The 16,969-nt window shown below is 31.3% G+C and overlaps 2 protein-coding genes across 13 annotated transcripts in view; both read left to right on the forward strand.

The window, feature by feature from the left end:
- Positions 1–4,492: 4,492 nt before the first annotated feature.
- LOC112498222 (disease resistance-like protein DSC1) overlaps positions 4,493–16,969 on the forward strand; it is a 74,434-nt gene continuing 61,957 nt past the window's right edge. Inside the window, exons 1-3 of one of the 10 annotated variants that reach the window (XR_008052942.1) lie at positions 4,493–5,720; positions 6,025–6,770; positions 7,281–7,382. Coding sequence is in view for 2 of the 10 variants with exons in the window: in XM_052436612.1 (XP_052292572.1) it covers positions 7,298–8,356 (1,059 nt within the window). In the remaining 8 variants the exon portion in view is untranslated. Of the gene's footprint in view, positions 5,721–6,024; positions 6,771–7,232; positions 8,408–16,969 lie in introns of those variants that run through there. The other 9 variants (XR_008052939.1, XM_052436614.1, XR_008052941.1 and 6 more) reach the window with 9 other exon arrangements.
- On the forward strand, positions 10,754–15,298 carry LOC102626890 (disease resistance protein RUN1-like). 3 transcript variants are annotated; one of them, XM_052436601.1, is made up of 5 exons: positions 10,754–11,432; positions 11,598–12,678; positions 13,096–13,395; positions 13,506–13,731; positions 13,898–14,090. In XM_052436601.1, the coding sequence occupies exons 1-5, from the start codon at positions 10,927–10,929 to the stop codon at positions 13,942–13,944; spliced, it is 2,160 nt and encodes a 719-aa protein (XP_052292561.1). In that variant the 5' UTR covers positions 10,754–10,926; the 3' UTR covers positions 13,945–14,090. The 3 variants fall into 3 exon arrangements, with proteins under 3 accessions (XP_052292561.1, XP_052292560.1, XP_052292559.1); XM_052436600.1 differs by adding an exon at positions 14,819–14,992 and having other exon boundaries at positions 10,759–11,432; positions 13,506–14,435; XM_052436599.1 differs by adding an exon at positions 14,704–15,298 and having other exon boundaries at positions 10,764–11,432; positions 13,506–14,435.

The raw sequence follows: 16,969 nt of genomic DNA on the forward strand, positions 1-16,969 counted from the left end.
TTCCAATGATTTAAAGATATTGTGTTAATTATGGTTTATTACTTATGATGATTATTTAGTGGCTATATCAAACTATTTCATCATTGATTTCATTTAAGAATAAATTAATGATTTTTGCATATTTTGTAGTGTTATTTAATTGTGTAAAAAATTTATTTTAATATAGTTTGTATCGCATTAATTAAAAATCTTGTTTTGCTCTCAATGAATGACTAGTTAATGGCAAAAAAATAATAGTGAGTTAGCAGAAGAATGTTTTGAACTTTTGTTTAAAAAGTAGGGATGAAGTGAGCTATTGCGTGAAACCTTAGGGATGAAAAAGGTTTTTTCCCATAGAAACATGAATCCCAAAACTAGCAACTAATTAGTTGGAACTTTAGAACCCGTATGTGAGAAAGTTTAACCAAAACTAAATTTTTATCTATAATGTTAGAATCTGATAAAAAAATCAAAACATGAAAATTGGAATTTTAGAACCCAAAAATGAGAAAATTTAATCAAAATTAGAGACAGATGAAATCAATTTGGAACAACTACCCAACACATTGGTATTTAGCCAAAAGTAGGAATATAATTATGTTATCATTTTTTCATAATTTATTTTATTATATTTAAATAAAATCTATTAACATATTTGTATCATTCAATATCTTATCCTAATTTATAATTTTCCTTATTTTAATATGATTTCTAATATATTTTTTCAACGAAAACAAATTAATTGAATGGATAACCAGTAAAATGCCGGCTCTCCAGGTCGCAAAAGCAGGCTGTATGTCATACAGTACTGCACAGTAAGATGACCTGAAGGGTAAAACTGAAAATATTCTATCAAACACAAAATTAGTGAACCAATAAGTTGAAATATATGAACCTATAAATTAAAAAAATTAACCAAAATCAAGAACTAGTCTAACAAAAAAAATGGTATTTAACCTAAATAATTGAAATCGTATCAAGTTAATTGGAATATTAAATACAAAACTAGTGGAATAATAGTTAAAATAAATAAACCCATAAATGAGAAAGTATAACCAAAATTATGGGCTTATTTAACCAAAAATAAAATTATTAAAGTAAATTTTGTACTTCATCCAAATAATTGGAATATTACCAAGTTAGTAGGAAACATTCAACATAAAAATGATAGAATAATTAGTTGAAACATGTAAAACAAAAGGGGAGAAAGTTTAACCAAATTTAGGTACTTATCCAACGAGAAATGAATTTACTTGGAATCTAACCTAAAATATTAATATTTAATGAGTTTAGTAGGAATATTGAACACAGAGCTAGTGGATTGGGAAGTGGAACAAATGAACCAATTAATAAGAATGTTTAACCTAAATTAGGGGCAGATGAAATTAGCTTGGAACGTCTACCTAATATATTGATTTTTAACCAAAAGAATTAGGAGATGATTATTTTATATTTTTTTACATTCATTTAAATTAAAAATACTTTCTCACACAAATATCTTTTTACTAATTATTTATAAATTTCCTTCATTTTTCATTTTATTTTGTAATAATAAAAAAAGTTTTTAAAGCAAGATGAAAAAGATTGGGGGTCATAACAATATGTTATTATTTTCTTGAAAGTTGATATTTCATAAAATAAAAGGGGGTTCAAATATATTTTGCCTTATCAATATTATTGTTAATAAAAAAAATGAACTTGGAACACCTATATATAATATTGGAATCTAATTGGAAAAAAAAAGGGAACATGAAGGTTGAAATTTTAGAACCGAAATATGAGAAAGTTTAACATAAACTAAATACTTATATATAGTATTGGAATTTGATTAAAAAAAATGGGAACATGAAAGTTGGAATATTAGAGTCTAAAGATGAGAAAGTTTAACCAAAATTAGAGACTTTATATTGTTGGAATTTGACCAAAAAAAAAAAATAGGAACATGAAACCCAAAATTGGTGATTAATTAGTTGGAACTTTATAAACCAAAAATGAGAAATTTATAACTAAAATTAGAGACTTATCTATAATGTTGGAATGTATAAAAAAAATTGAATATAAACAAAAACTAGTGGTTCAGTTAATTGGAACTTTAGAATCCAATTTGAGAAAGTTTAAACAAAACTAGAGATTTATCTATAATAATGGCATTTAATAAAAAAATTAGGAATATGAAACCCAAAACTTGTGGTTAAAATAGTTGAAATTTAGAACCTAATATGAAAAAGTTTAACTAAAGACGAGAGACTTATGCATAATGTTGAAATTTGACCAAAAAAAATAGGAACATGAACCCAAACCAGTGACTAATTAATTGGAATTTTGGAACCCATATATGCAAAAGTTTAACCAAAACTAAATGCCTATATATAATGATGGAATATGATGAAAAAATGGGAACATGAAATCCAAAGCCTATAGTTAAATTAGTTGGAACTTTAGAATTAAATATAAAAAAGTTTAACCAAGACTAGAGACTTATGTATAATGTTGAAATTTGACCAAAAAATAGAAACATGAATCCCAAAACTAGCTATTAATTAGTTGGAAGTTCAGAATCAGCATGTGAGAAAGTTTAACCAAAACTAGGTATTTATCTATAATTGTTAGAGTGCAATTTATGCATTAGTTTTGCATTGTTTACTTCCCTTAATATCGATGTTTTGCACTTAATAATAGTGATTTACTTGTGTTTTACTTTTGTAGGTGCAATTCTATTGATTGGTGATAAAATTGAGCTATAAGATGATGTTTAAGGATGATTGTTCTCTTGGAGAAATTATGAGCGTCAGAAGAACTTTGTTGATAAGGCGTGGGCGCGTGCTGTCAACTACGGACCTGCAGTTTTTAGTTTAACGTGTTGTGTATTTTTGGTTATTTTTGTAATTACGAATTTAATATTTCAGATATTAGTATTTTATTTTAAATAGAATTCTAAAAGAGAAGAGAGTGAGAGTATTTAAGGGAGGAATCTATTGTGAAAAAGGGGAGATTGGGGAGAAGAGAAAGAAACCCTAGATCTAAACTTTTCTCTTCTCTCTATGAAGAACTAAATCTATTTTTCTGGTTGAAGGATAATAAAGCTTTGATTCATCACTACTGTGAGATCTATTTTATGCTTTAATTGTTTTATTACTTTTTGGGTATTTATTTATTCTCTGAATTATTTTCATGATTATGTTTGTTAATTAGGTAATTGGCCACTATTTAATTATCAACTTAATCTATTGTTAATTAAAGGATTCATCGTATGAAGATTTTAATGTTTGTGACAAATAACATAGCAGTGAGTTGTGTTATGAGAATAAACAATCTAATTTAAATGAATCATCGTATGTGTTGATTAGGATTTGGGTCTCTCTGGTCTTTCAGGCTGTCAATTGATTAAATCCTATGATTGTATCTAGGGTTGTCTATTGATTAGGGAAATAGCCAACGGTCGTACCTTGGTTATCGACTAGTTAAGGAGAGATTGGCTATTAGAGGGTCTCAGTAGCTATAACCGGTCTATTCGTAAATAATAATAATCTATATTTGAATCAATTATTAGTAGTCGAATCAAGCTGAATTAATTCCTTCAACCAGAGCTTTCTCCAATTTGAATTACAACTTTAATTTGCATTCTTGTTATTTTAATTTGATTTTTATTATTGTCAACAAAACCCCCATTTTATGTTTTACGTTTTAAAAGGATTTAAATAATTACCGATCTCTGTGGACACGACCCTGCTCAATCACTATACACAATTTATTTAGAGTAGGAATTTATTTTTGTTGGCTTCGACAACCATCAATAATGTTGGAATCTGATAAAAAAATCAGAACATGAAAGTTGGAACTTTAGAACCCAAAAATGAGAAAGTTTAATCATAACTAGAAACTGATAAAATCAATTTAGAACAAGTACCCAATACATTGGTATTTAACCAAAAGTGTAAGAATATAATTATTTTATAATTTTTCATAATTATTTTATCATATTTAAAATAAAATCTACCAACATATTTTGTATCATTCAATATCTTATCTTCATTTATAATTTTCTTTATTTTAATTGAATGGATGAGTATAACCGGTAAAATACCGGCTTTCCAGGTCGCAAAAGCAGGCTGTATGTTATACAGCACTGCACAGGAGGATGACCTGAAAGGTGAAACCGAAAATATTCTATCAACTTTAAAAAGGATGAAGAAAAAAAAAAATCGGTGAAATTGTCACGCCCTTTCTTGGAAGAATCAAAGAAAGTGTTTGGCTATTCTTATTATTATTATTTTTTGGGTGTTCCCCACAAAGCTTAATTTAGTTGAATGGAAATTAAATATTTAAATAGTACCAAAAGGTATTGAATATTGATGAGGTACCAAATTTTGAATTTTTCTATTTTTTTATACCCAAATTTTAGTCAAAGTTCAGATAATTACTTTTAATTAATTAATTTATTACCAAAAAAATAAGTAATTTGATATCAACACAATATCTTGAAATTCCTCCGCAACGAATCATATAAGGAGCTTCCAAGAAATTATAGGATGGACATGAAAGAGGAAAAAGAAAATTTTTGGACCCACCGTCTTGAAATCTCATTTGATTTCCAACTAATTTCCGCGGCATATTCGCGCTAATCTCCGCGTTTTACTTTTTATCATGACTGTGGGCTACTCGATGCCATCGCCTCATTGAAATTGTTGTATCTACTTTACAAAATAAAAACGAAAACCAATAAATAGCAGATAGTAATCCACTTTACAAAATTATTATCACATCCCAAATCAATTTTCTAATCATCAAAATCTCTAATCAATTGAACTGTTTCTGTAAGTTGTTATGGCTTCTTCTTCTTCTTCTCGTCCATCCAGCAGTTTGAGTTCGATGAATAATCCTCGAAACAATAAGTATGATGTTTTTCTTAGTTTCAGAGGAGAGGAAACCCGTGACAGCTTTACTAGCCATCTTTATTCGGCTTTGTGTGAAACGAATATTGAAACTTTCATTGATGACCAACTCGTCAGAGGAAATGAAATCTCACAGTCTCTTCTTGATGCAATTGAAGCATCAAGCATATCAGTTATCGTATTCTCTGAAGGGTATGCTTCTTCCAGATGGTGCCTGGATGAACTTTTAAAGATCCTCGACTGGAGGAAAGAGTATGCACAGATTGTGATACCAGTTTTCTATCGGGTCGATCCATCACATATGAGAAAGCAAATAGGGAATTTTGGGGATTCATTTTCGAAGCTTAAAGAAAGATTTCCAGACAAGATGCAAAGTTGGAGGAGTTGTTCAGGGACGTAGCCAGCATAGGACCAGGTGGGGCACATGCCCCAGCTGGCTTTTAAAATATTTTTTTGATGATTATCTTTAAAAAAAAAATTTATGCATTATTTATAAAAATGCCCCAAGTCAATTGTGAAAATTTGAAAGTGCCACATGTAATTTTAAAAAATTTCATATTGCCCCTAACTTAAATGTATAAATCTAAATAATTTGATCAGTTATTATAATTTCATAAAAGTCAACAAAGACAAAAAGGAAAACGCCTTTTATCAAATAAAATCTATTAAAAAATCAATTAAAGTAAGTGAAATCACAACTTTACTCTTTCTTCCGTCTCTTTCTTTCGTCTCTTCCATGGATTAAAGTGTGGTGGGTGGAGCTAGGCAATTTGCAGTGCTCATCAATTGTCACTAGTGCGTGAATTTCTTCTCACTTTCTTCATTTGCGTCGCTTGATGTTTTAAAATTGTAAGTTTATTAATACTAAGTTTTTATTATTTCATTGTTTTTTACATTTTAAAATTGCTAATTTTATTTTATATTCATGTTTGATTTTTGTGTTGTCATATATGAATATTTTTGCCATTATTAAAAGATTTAAGAACAAATTAATTTATTAAGATTAATACACTATATAATGAAATTTTAATGAAGACCCATAATCTTTTGTCTAGTTCTGTAACTGTAATTTTCATGTATATTTTTTTATGAAGAAATTTTTCTTTGAATGATAAATATCATACTTATTTGATGAATATATTTCTTTGAACAGCCATGGATAAATATTTAAGAAAGAATTCAACAACCTCATTAGGAAAAATGAGTGGCAATTCAAAAGAAAAAGTTAGTCTTAATTTGCATGATCTTCCAAGAGATCCTGATTTACGAACAGTAATTTCGAAGTTAGATCCTAATATTCAAGATTAAGTTCGGAGAGCTTATTTGCAAATGGGTCCTTTTCAACCTCAAAGCCATGATTTTCCTACTAGGTTGTTAGGAGAAAAATCACGACGATTTGTCCGGAGTTGGTTTGATAATTATCTTGATTGGTTAGAATATAGTATTGTAAAGGATGCAGCTTTTTGTCTTTATTGTTATGTTTTCAGAGAAGAAAATGGTAGTCAAGGGGCTGGTCCATGCTTTACTGGTGAAGGGTTTAGAAATTGGAAGAAAAAAGAAATGTCGAGACAACATGTTGGTGGCGTAAATAGTGCTCATAATATAGCTAGGCGTCGTTGTGAATCATTGATGAATCAAAAGGCACATGTTGCTACATTTTTCTTTAACCATTCTAAAAAAATTAAAAGGGAGTACCGACTTTGTTTAACTGCTGTAATTGACTGCATTCGGTTTCTTTTGAGACAAGGCCTTGCATTTCGTGGTAATAATAAATCTCAAAGCTTAGATAATAGAGGAAACTTTCTTCTTGCTAATCACAATGAGGAAATTAAAGGTGTTATTTTCAACAATGCTCCAGCAAATCTCCAAATGACATCCCCTGATATTCAGAAACAAATTGTAAGTGTTTGTTCAGCTGAAACTTCTAGAGCTATCATTAAAGAAATTGGTGACTCTTTATTTTCTGTTATGATTGATGAATCTCGTGACATATCCACAAAAGAGCAAATGGCAGTTGTGTTGCGTTATGTGGATAAAAGAGGACATGTGGTTGAGCGTTTTATTGGTATTGAACATGTTATTGATACTAAAGCTGTCTCTCTCAAAGCATCACTCGACATAGTATTTGCTAGACATGGATTAAGCATGTCTAGGTTGCGTGGGCAAGGATATGATGGTGCTAGTAACATGCAAGGGGGACTTAATGGTTTGAAAACACTCATTCTAAAAGAGAATGAATCAGCTTATTACATTCATTGTTTTCCCATCAATTACAGTTGGCCCTTGTTTTTGTGGCAAAAAAGCACCAAGAAGTTAATGATCTGTTCAGTTTAGTTGCTAAAGTTAGTAACATTGTTGCAGCCTCGTCTAAACGATATGATATCCTTAAAGAGAAGCATGCTGTTGCAGTTATTGAAGCACTTAAAATGGGTGAGCTTAAAAGCGGACAAGGCATGAATCAAGAGATTACTTTAAAGCGTTATGGCGACACACGGTGGAGCTCACATTACGGTACATTAATAAGCATTATTACCATGTTCTCATCCATAATTGATGTGCTTGAGATTATTGCAAATGATGCATCAAATTCTGAGCAAAGATTTGAAGCAAATTCAACATTGAAGTTCATGCAAACATTTGATTTTGTGTTTACTTTATACTTGATGAAAAATATTCTTGGTTTTGCAAATGAATTGTCACAAGCATTACAAAGGAAAGATCAAGATATTGTGAATTCCATGAAATTAGTTAGCATTTGCAAACTAGGTCTACAGAGGATGAGGAAACATGGATGGAATTCTTTGCTTATTCAAGTTTCTTCATTTTGTGAGAAACATTTTATTAGTGTTCCTGTCATGGAAACTATGTTTCTAACACCTGGAAGATCAAGGCGTAGAGCACAAGAGATCACAAATATGCATCATTATCGCATTGACCTATTTTGTGCTATTTTGGATATGCAACTTCAAGAGTTAAACAGTCGTTTTAATGAGGTAAACACTGAATTACTTCTTTGCTTGGCTTGTTTATGTCCAAAAGATTCATTTGCAGCTTTCAATAAAGAAAAGTTATTGCGTCTTGCTCAACTTTATCCAAAAGATTTTTCTCAAGTTGATCTCATGGCACTAGATACTCAACTTGATATTTACATAATGGATATGCAGTCTAGTGTTGAGTTTTCAGAATTAAATGGGATTGGTGATCTTGCACAGAAAATGGTTGAGACTAACAAGCACAAGGTGTTTTCATTGGTCTATTTATTAGTCACATTAGCATTACTTCTACCAGTTGCCACTGCCACTGTTGAAAGAGTTTTTTCAGCAATGAATTATGTGAAGAATCGACTACGAAGTCGAATGGGAGATGAATGGTTGAATGATAATCTAGTTGTGTACATTGAAAAAGATGTATTTGATTGTATTGATAATGAAATTATTTTACAGCATTTTCAACACATGAAATCCCATCGAGGAATTCTTGATTAGAACAATTGTAATAAGTTAATTTATTGTTAATTTATATTACACTTGTGACTCTATTTACTGTTATCTAAATTTTCAAAATTTATTCTCAATTTATATTATATTGCGATTTTTTGTGTTGTGATATAAATTCTTAAAATTATACTATATTTTTAATGTGCCCCAGATCAATTAAATTTCTGGCTACGTCCCTGTTTTAATCTATACAATGTTATTGAGTAATGATCTAGTGGGCAATAATGCTCATCTTATGGAGAGCGAGAGTGGCACATCGCATTGCTTAATTAATCCGCAGCGTTAACGCTATTCACTGGGAGTTGTAGAATTCTGCCACATCCAAATGCTCATCCATATGGTGGGCACTAGTGCTCACTAGATCATCGTTCCAATGCTATATTGTTAATTTTTTATTTAAAATTAAATTTAACAACATTTTTTCAAAATTATGATCTTTGGTACTGGGAGATTTTTTCCAAAGTTCAGGTCGAGTATTATTACCTGGGAATGAAATTCCAAAGTGGTTTAGCTTTCAAAGTTTGGGATCTTCTTCTATAACCTTGAAGATGCCACCTGTAGGTTGGTTCAGTAATAACAAAGTGATTGGCTTTGCTTACAGCGCTGTTGTAGGATTTCGAGACCATCATGTCAAAGAGAAGAGGTGGTTTAACTTGTTCTGTGAATTCATGAAAGCCAAACCTGAAGATTGTACTGAGCTACTGGTCAGACGGAGTTCTCTAAGGGGATTTAATTATGTAGAGTCAGATCACTTACTTTTGGGGTACTATTTCTTTGGTGAGCATGATTTTAGTGCTTTCCGGAAACACAACTGCGATCATGTGGCAGTCAAGTTCTATTTAGAGGATGATCGTAATCAACGTGAACGTTTGGATTGTTGCCCGGTGAAAAAATGTGGGATTCATTTATTGTACGCCCCTGATTCTACGGAACCCACAGAAGATCCAAGGGGTACTCTCGATTGAAATATTCTTTAAGATATCATAGTAGCTGCTACTTTTCAGTAAATTAATAAATCTTATATTCATAAACCTTGTTTTGCTAGCTTGGTTTCTTTTCCTTCTATCTGTTTTTATTACTTTTCTTTAATTATTTTCTTCCCATATATAAATCATTGGCTTCAAATATTCATAGGGAGATACTTGTTTTCCTTGAATTGCCTCGTTGCAGTATTGAACAACTTTCGGAGAGCGTCCAGGTGTGCAATGTCAATAATATTTAATTATCATACACGCTACTGATTTGCATGTAATGGCTTCTTTTTTGGTGAAAGCAGAATAATTCATTGGTAACGCTTGATTAATCTCTGGTTATAGTACTCAATAGATTTAGTGAGACATTTCGTCAAACAGGTAGGTTGTAAAAATTATATAGACTATGGTAAAAAAATTGAATTAGGATATAGAGATACAAACACGGGAAAAAACAACATGAAGACAATACAATAGAAATTAAATAGAGCAGGTAGTGAACTAATAATACAACTTAACCCGCACTCATAAAAATTATAAATTACTAAACTCACCCATAATTGGCAGTAGGTTTTTTATTTTTTTTTTTAAAAAGTCCATCTATTGTGGGTTTTAGGGGTGGCAAAAATATCTGTCTGATCTGGACTCTGGCGATGTGGGCCGGATAATTCTAAGCTTGGGTATGAAGCTAGACTTGTCTTGGGTATCACTTTATAAACCCAAGACCCGGTCCAAAACCCAAATTTTATTAAAAAAATATTATAAAATATATATTATTTTTAATATTTATATTTATTTGACCGATCTATTACATATAGATAAAGTTTTAAATATTTGAAGTTTAAATTTTCATGTTCGATTTCATTGAAATAAATTTAAAAATTATAAAATTATAAAAATACATATATAATAATAAAAAAGTACAAAATACGAGGTACAAAAACCTGAATTAAAAAACCTGGATCGGGTGTTTAAAAATTGAGTAATGATACAGCCACAAACTCTTGTACAAATTTATTTTGTACAAACTGACGTGGCATTAATTCATTGGTTGAATGAAAATATAAAATAATAAAAACAAATCATGTGGGCCAAATGATATTTAATTCAACCAATCTTATCATGTCACATCAGTTTGTACAAAATAAATTTGTATAAGAGTTTGTGGCTATATCATTACTCTTAAAAATTACATCAGGGAACCGAGATTTAACAATCAACAAACTAACCTATAGCACGCAGTAAATTTTTTTTATAAGTTTTCTTATTTAAAATCACAAATATATAAAAAAAAAACACTTTTAATAATACATAAAAAATTAAATTAAGTGATTCAAATATAAATTTATAACCATAGCCTAAAAAATCCGCATACAAAACTCAATTCTAGATTTTACCAATAAAAATAAGAAATTAAAATTCCAACATTAAAAAAAAAACAAAATATACTAAATCTGACTTACAAAATAAAAAAGAAAAACAATAAATAGCTGATAGTAATCTACTTTACAAAATTATTATCATATCCCAAATCAATTTTTTAATCATTAAAATCTCTAATCAATTGAATTGTTTCTGTAAGTTGTTATGGCTTCTTCTTCTTCTTCTTCTCGTCCATCCAGCAGTTTGAGTTCGATGAATAATCCTCGAAACAATAAGTATGATGTTTTCCTGAGTTTCAGAGAAGAGGAAACCCGTGATAGCTTTAATAGCCATCTTTATTCAGCCTTGTGTGAAACGAATATCGAAACTTTCATTGATGACCAACTCGTCAGAGGAAATGAAATCTCACAGTCTCTTCTTGATGCAATTGAAGCATCAAGCATATCAGTTATCGTATTCTCTGAAGGGTATGCTTCTTCTAGATGGTGCCTCGATGAACTTCTAAAGATCCTCGATTGCAGGAAAGAGTATGCACAGATTGTGATACCAGTTTTCTATCGGGTCGATCCATCACATGTGAGAAAGCAAATTGGGAGTTTTGGGGTTTCAATTTCGGAGCTTGAAAAAAGATTTCCAGACAAGAAGCAAAGTTGGGGGAGTGCTTTAACTGAAGCAGCCAATCTCTCTGGCTTTGATTCTCATGTCTTCAGGTAACAGTCAATTTATTACCAATTTTATAATTATTTTTATTTACTCAAGTTCTAGTATTATATAAATAATTTTAAAAGCAAAAAACTGTCTCAAATCCGAACTAATTAAAAACTCTCCTTTTTGTCTCTTTTTGAACTTAATACTATGTTTCTTGTATTTGCTAGGAATGAATCTGAACTTATAAAGACAGTTGTTGATGAGATTTTGGAGAGGCTGCCTAAAGTGGTTCCATTTGATAACAAAAATCAGCTAGTTGGAGTAGAATCAAGAGTTGAGGAGCTTGAATCTCTATTAGCTGCTGCACCTATATTAGGGATTTGGGGCATCGGTGGTATAGGCAAGACAACAATTGCTAGGGTGATTTTCAACAAAATCTCCAGAAATTTTGAAGGTTCTTGCTTCCTTCAAAATGTAAGAGAAGAATCGCAGAGCCCTGGTGGATTAGCTAGGTTGCAGCAAAAACTTTTTAACGAAGTATTGAAGGATGTAAATGTGATTCCTGATATTGACTTCAACTTTAGGAGGCTCAGCCGCAGGAAGGTTCTGATTGTTCTCGATGATGTGACTAGCTTCAGCCAAATAAAATCCTTCATCAGAGTTTCTGATTGGTTTCTGCCTGAAAGTCGTCTCATACTGACCACAAGAGATCAACAAGTCCTTAAAAATTGGGTTGTGAAAGAGAGAGACATTTATGAGATGAAAGAATTAGAACACGATCATGCCCTTGAGCTTTTTAGTCGACATGCCTTCAAACAAAACTGTCCTCCTGAAGTAGGTTATAAGGAATTGTCAGAGGTTGTAATAAATTATGCTCAAGGTGTTCCTTTAGCACTGGAAATTTTGGGTTGCTATCTATTTGGAAGGGAAAAGGAAGTTTGGGAAAGCGCAATAAACAAATTGAAAAGAATTCCTAATGTGGAGATACAAAATGTGCTAAAAGTAAGTTTCGATGATCTGGATGATGAAGAGAAAGATATTTTTCTAGACATTGTTTGTTTCTTTAAAGGGAAAGATAAAGACTTCATTATAAAATTTCTTAATGCTTGTGGCTTTGATGCACAAATAGGAATAAGTGATCTTGTCAATAAGTCTCTTATTGTCATACACGACAACAAAATAACAATGCATGATCTGTTACAAGAAATGGGTAGGGAAATTGTCAGGCAAGAATCTGTGAAAAATCCAGGAGAACGCAGTCGGCTGTGGCACCATGAGGATATTATTGAAGTTTTGACCTTTAATACGGTAAGCATTTTGTTTGAGACTTTATATTATTTGTGAATGCTATTGGATTTGTAAACTTTACTTATAATTATGTATAAGTACATGGAATATAAGATCAATAGAAGAACTGGCAATAATAAAAAGGAAAAAAAAAATTGCAATGTCAATTTACAACTAAAAGTCTGGCAAACAGACAGAGATACGTTACAATGTCAATTTACATCTAAAAGTATGGCAAACAAACATAGATACTTTATATGTTTAGTATTGTTTGTATTACTATGTTTCTTTCGTACATAGGCATGTCCATACTTCATGGATACTTTATATGCTTAGTATTGTTTGTATTACAATGTTTCTTTTGTACGTTGGCTTTCAATTAACTTGAACATTAATTTAAATTTGAATTTAACTTCCTGGTCTTTCATTGATTGTTAGGGGACCAAAAAAGTTGAGGGTATCTGCTTTGATATGTCTAGAATAAAAGAGATCTATCTGCATCCAGATACTTTCACAAAGATGTGTAAATTGAGATTTTTGAAATTCTATAACTCTAAAGATGATGGAGAGAACAAATGTAAGGTGTCTTATTTGGTAGGACCTGGATTTGCTGAAGTGAGGTATCTTCACTGGTATGGATATCCACTAAAATCATTGCCGTCAAATATTCATCCAGAGAAACTTGTTTCAATTGAAATGCCTCATGGTAATATTCAACAACTTTGGGATGATGTCGAGGTATATAAAATCTTAATATTTATGCAATGTTTCAGTAATAATGTTTAATTATTTATCGTACTTAAATGCTAACAATTTGTATGTCTGGGCTTCTAATTTTTTTGGAGCAGCATAATGGTAAGTTAAAGCAGATAATAAGCCGGGCCTGCAATTTTTTCACCAAATCTCCAAACCACTCGTTGACCCTGCATCTGGACAAGCTAGTTAACCTCAATCTAAACAATTGCAAAAGCTTGAGAATTCTTCCAGCTGGAATATTTCGTTTGGAATTTCTTAAAGAACTTGATCTTTGGGGCTGCTCAAAACTAAAAACACTTCCAGAGATATCATCAGCTGGTAATATAGAAGTGATGTATTTAAATGGAACTGCAATTGAAGAACTGCCTTCATCCATAGAATGTCTGTCTCGGCTTTCGGCCTTATACCTTGATAATTGTAAAAGGCTGAAGAGTCTCCCAAGCAGCCTATGTAAATTGAACTCTCTGAACTTTATTTATCTCAGGTGGTGCTCAAGTCTTAAGAGTTTGCCTGATGAACTTGGAAATTTAGAAGCTTTGGACAGTTTGATTGCTGAAGGAACTGCTATAAGAGAAGTGCCGTTGTCCATTGTTGGTTTGAACAATTTTGATGGCTTGCAAAATCTGACGTCTTTATATCTAACTGATTGCGGCATCACGGAGTTACCTGAAAATCTCGGTCAGTTATCCTTGTTACGTGAATTGTATCTAGAGAAAAACAATTTTGAGAGAATACCAGAGAGCATCATACATCTTTCTAAGTTGGCATATCTTAAATTGAGTTATTGTGAGAGGCTTCAATCCTTACCAAAGCTTCCATGCAATCTAAGTGAGTTAGATGCACATCATTGCACGGCACTGGAATCATCACCGGGTTTAGTATTCCCAAGTCATGATCCTCAGTCTTTTAACCTAACAAATAATTTGGAATTGGATCGCAACGAGATCTGGGAAATTCTCGAAGATGCTCTGCAAGAAATTCAGGTTATGGCAATAGCACGTTGGAAACAATTACCGGAAATGGTATGGAGTGTCTTTTATGATCCTTTTAATCTATACAATGTTATTGAGTAATGATCTAGTGGGTGATAGTTCTCATCTTATGGAGAGCGAGAGTTGCACATCGCATTGCTTAATTAGTCCACAGCCTTAACGTTATTCACACAGGGAGTTGTAGAATTCTGCCACATATCCAACTGCTCATCCATATGGTGGACACTAGTACTCACTAGACTATCGCTTCAATGTTATTTTGTTAATTTTTTATTTAAAATTATTATCTTTGGTACAGGTATATTTTTTCCAAAGTTCAGGTCGATTATTATTACCTGGAAATGAAATTCCAATGTGGTTTAGCTTTCAAAGTCTGGGATCTTCTTCTATAACCTTGAAGATGCCGCATGCAGGTTGGTTCAGTAACAACAAAGTGATTGGCTTTGCTTACAGCGCTGTTGTAGGATTTCGAGACCATCATGTCAAAGAGAAGAGGCGGTTTCACTTGTTCTGTGAATTCATGAAAGCCAAACCCGAAGATTGTACTGAGCCGCTGGTCGGACGGTGTTTTCTATGGCATTTTAATTATGTAGAGGCAGATCACTTACTTTTGGGGTACTATTTCTTTGGCGATCATGACTTTAGTGCTTTCCGGAAACACAATTGCGATCATGTGGCAGTCAAGTTCTATTTAGAGGATGTTAATAATCAACATGAACGTTTGGATTGTTGCCCGGTGAAAAAATGTGGGATTCATTTATTGTACGCCCCTGATTCTACGGAACCCACAGAAGATCCAAGGAGTACTCTCGATTGAAATGTTCTTTAAGACATCACAGTAGCTGATACTTTTCAGTAAATTAATAAATCTTATATTCATAAACCTTCTTTAATTCTTTTCTTCCCATATATAAATCATTGGCTTCAAATATTCATAGGGAGATACTTGTTTTCCTTGAATTGCCTTGTTGGAGTATTGAACAAATTTAGGAGAGCGTCCAGGTGTGCAATGTCAATAATATTTAATTATCATAGACGCTACTGATTTGCTTGTCATGGCTTCTTTTTGGGTGAAAGCAGATTAATTCATCGGTAACACTTGATTAGTCTCGGGTTATAGTACTCATAGATTTGGTGAGACATTTCATCAAACAGGGAGGTATATGCATCAAACAACTGGCTTTAACTGGCTTTATGCCGGAAAAGGATTGAAACTTTCATTAATAACAGTCTCTTACTAAATATAATAATATACAAAATGTTAGAAAAACATTTAAAAGGGAAAAAGAATATATAAAAGAAATAAAGCTTGTAAATGTTTTTTATGCAGTAAAGAAGGACATATTAAATCACATTGCCTTGAGAGAAAAAAAAAAGTCAATCAGTTAAAAGTAGACAGTTATAATACAAAAGAACATATTTTAGACATAAAAAAATTCTTAATATAGATCAATTATTTGACAATGATAGTATATGTATTATTAGTAGTAGTGAATCTGACACTAGTAGCAATTATTTGATAATGATAGTATATGTAGTATTAGTGGTAGTGAATCAAACACTAGCAGCAGTTCAGGTTTAGAATCAAACTCAGAATTAGAATCAGACTTATAAATTAATGTTCTAGAAACTTACACATTATTTTATGGTGAACAGACTGTGAAAAAAAAAAAATTGAATTAGGATATAGAGATACAAACACAAGAAAATTCTTTTGTAATAATTGTAAAGATAAACAAAAAAAAAAGATAATACAATAGAAATACATAGAGCAGGTAGAATTATTATTTAAAAAAGAAACGGTTTATACTAAAGTAATGATAGACACATGTGCAAATAAATATATTATACATGATAGTTTAGTACCTAAAGAGAATATGAATAAGTTTAGAAATTCAGTAAATATTAGACAATTTAATGGTGAATTAATGCAAATAACAGAATGTATAAATAATATACCCATAAAAATAAATGGAGAAACATTCATTTCTAATAAAAAAAGCTAGATATAAATTTATTTTAGGATTAAACTTTATATTAGGAAATAATGGTAGCATATTAATAACTCCAAATGGAGTGAATGTCTTTAAAAAATCAACATTTATTCAACCTAAATATGTGACACACATTTTTCTATACAAAAAGAAAACTTTAATGATCGAAAAAGATGTAGATATAGAATTCTTTTATTCTCTATCAGAAGAAGAAAAAGTACAAAAATCAAAAGAACTAGAAAACAAAAGTAAGCTAAAAGTAAAAAGTGATATGTATGAAGTAGTAATTTTAGATGATGAAGAAATAGACAAGTATTTAGAAGATGTAACGAATGTAGAAAAACAAGTAGAGTGTTTAGAACGTGAAAAGTGGCCTGAAGAAATTAGGAAAAAGGCAGAAGAATTAGAAAAATTAGAGATAACAGGTAACATTCCAATTAGAAAATAGGGTTTAGCTACAATGCAACTGTTGTTTCATACCTTTTTTTTTTCTGTCTATTTGTGATCCAACCATTGCATCCAACCCGAGAGTTGCAAAGGCTATTCCAACAGTTTGGATGTTATTATTTG

This window comes from Citrus sinensis, chromosome 3, assembly GCF_022201045.2.
Source record: "Citrus sinensis cultivar Valencia sweet orange chromosome 3, DVS_A1.0, whole genome shotgun sequence".
Lineage (NCBI taxonomy): Eukaryota > Viridiplantae > Streptophyta > Magnoliopsida > Sapindales > Rutaceae > Citrus > Citrus sinensis.

What these genes read in the sequence shown, in the direction of transcription:
- LOC102626890 (XM_052436599.1), top strand. Translation starts at nt 10,927, where the DNA reads ATGGCTTCTTCTTCTTCTTCTTCTCGTCCATCCAGCAGTTTGAGTTCG. An exon ending in TTTGATTCTCATGTCTTCAG is followed by an intron (nt 11,433 to 11,597) that starts GTAACAGTCAAT and finishes TGTATTTGCTAG; the next exon opens with GAATGAATCTGAACTTATAA. An exon ending in GGAAACAATTACCGGAAATG is followed by an intron (nt 14,436 to 14,703) that starts GTATGGAGTGTC and finishes TCTTTGGTACAG; the next exon opens with GTATATTTTTTCCAAAGTTC.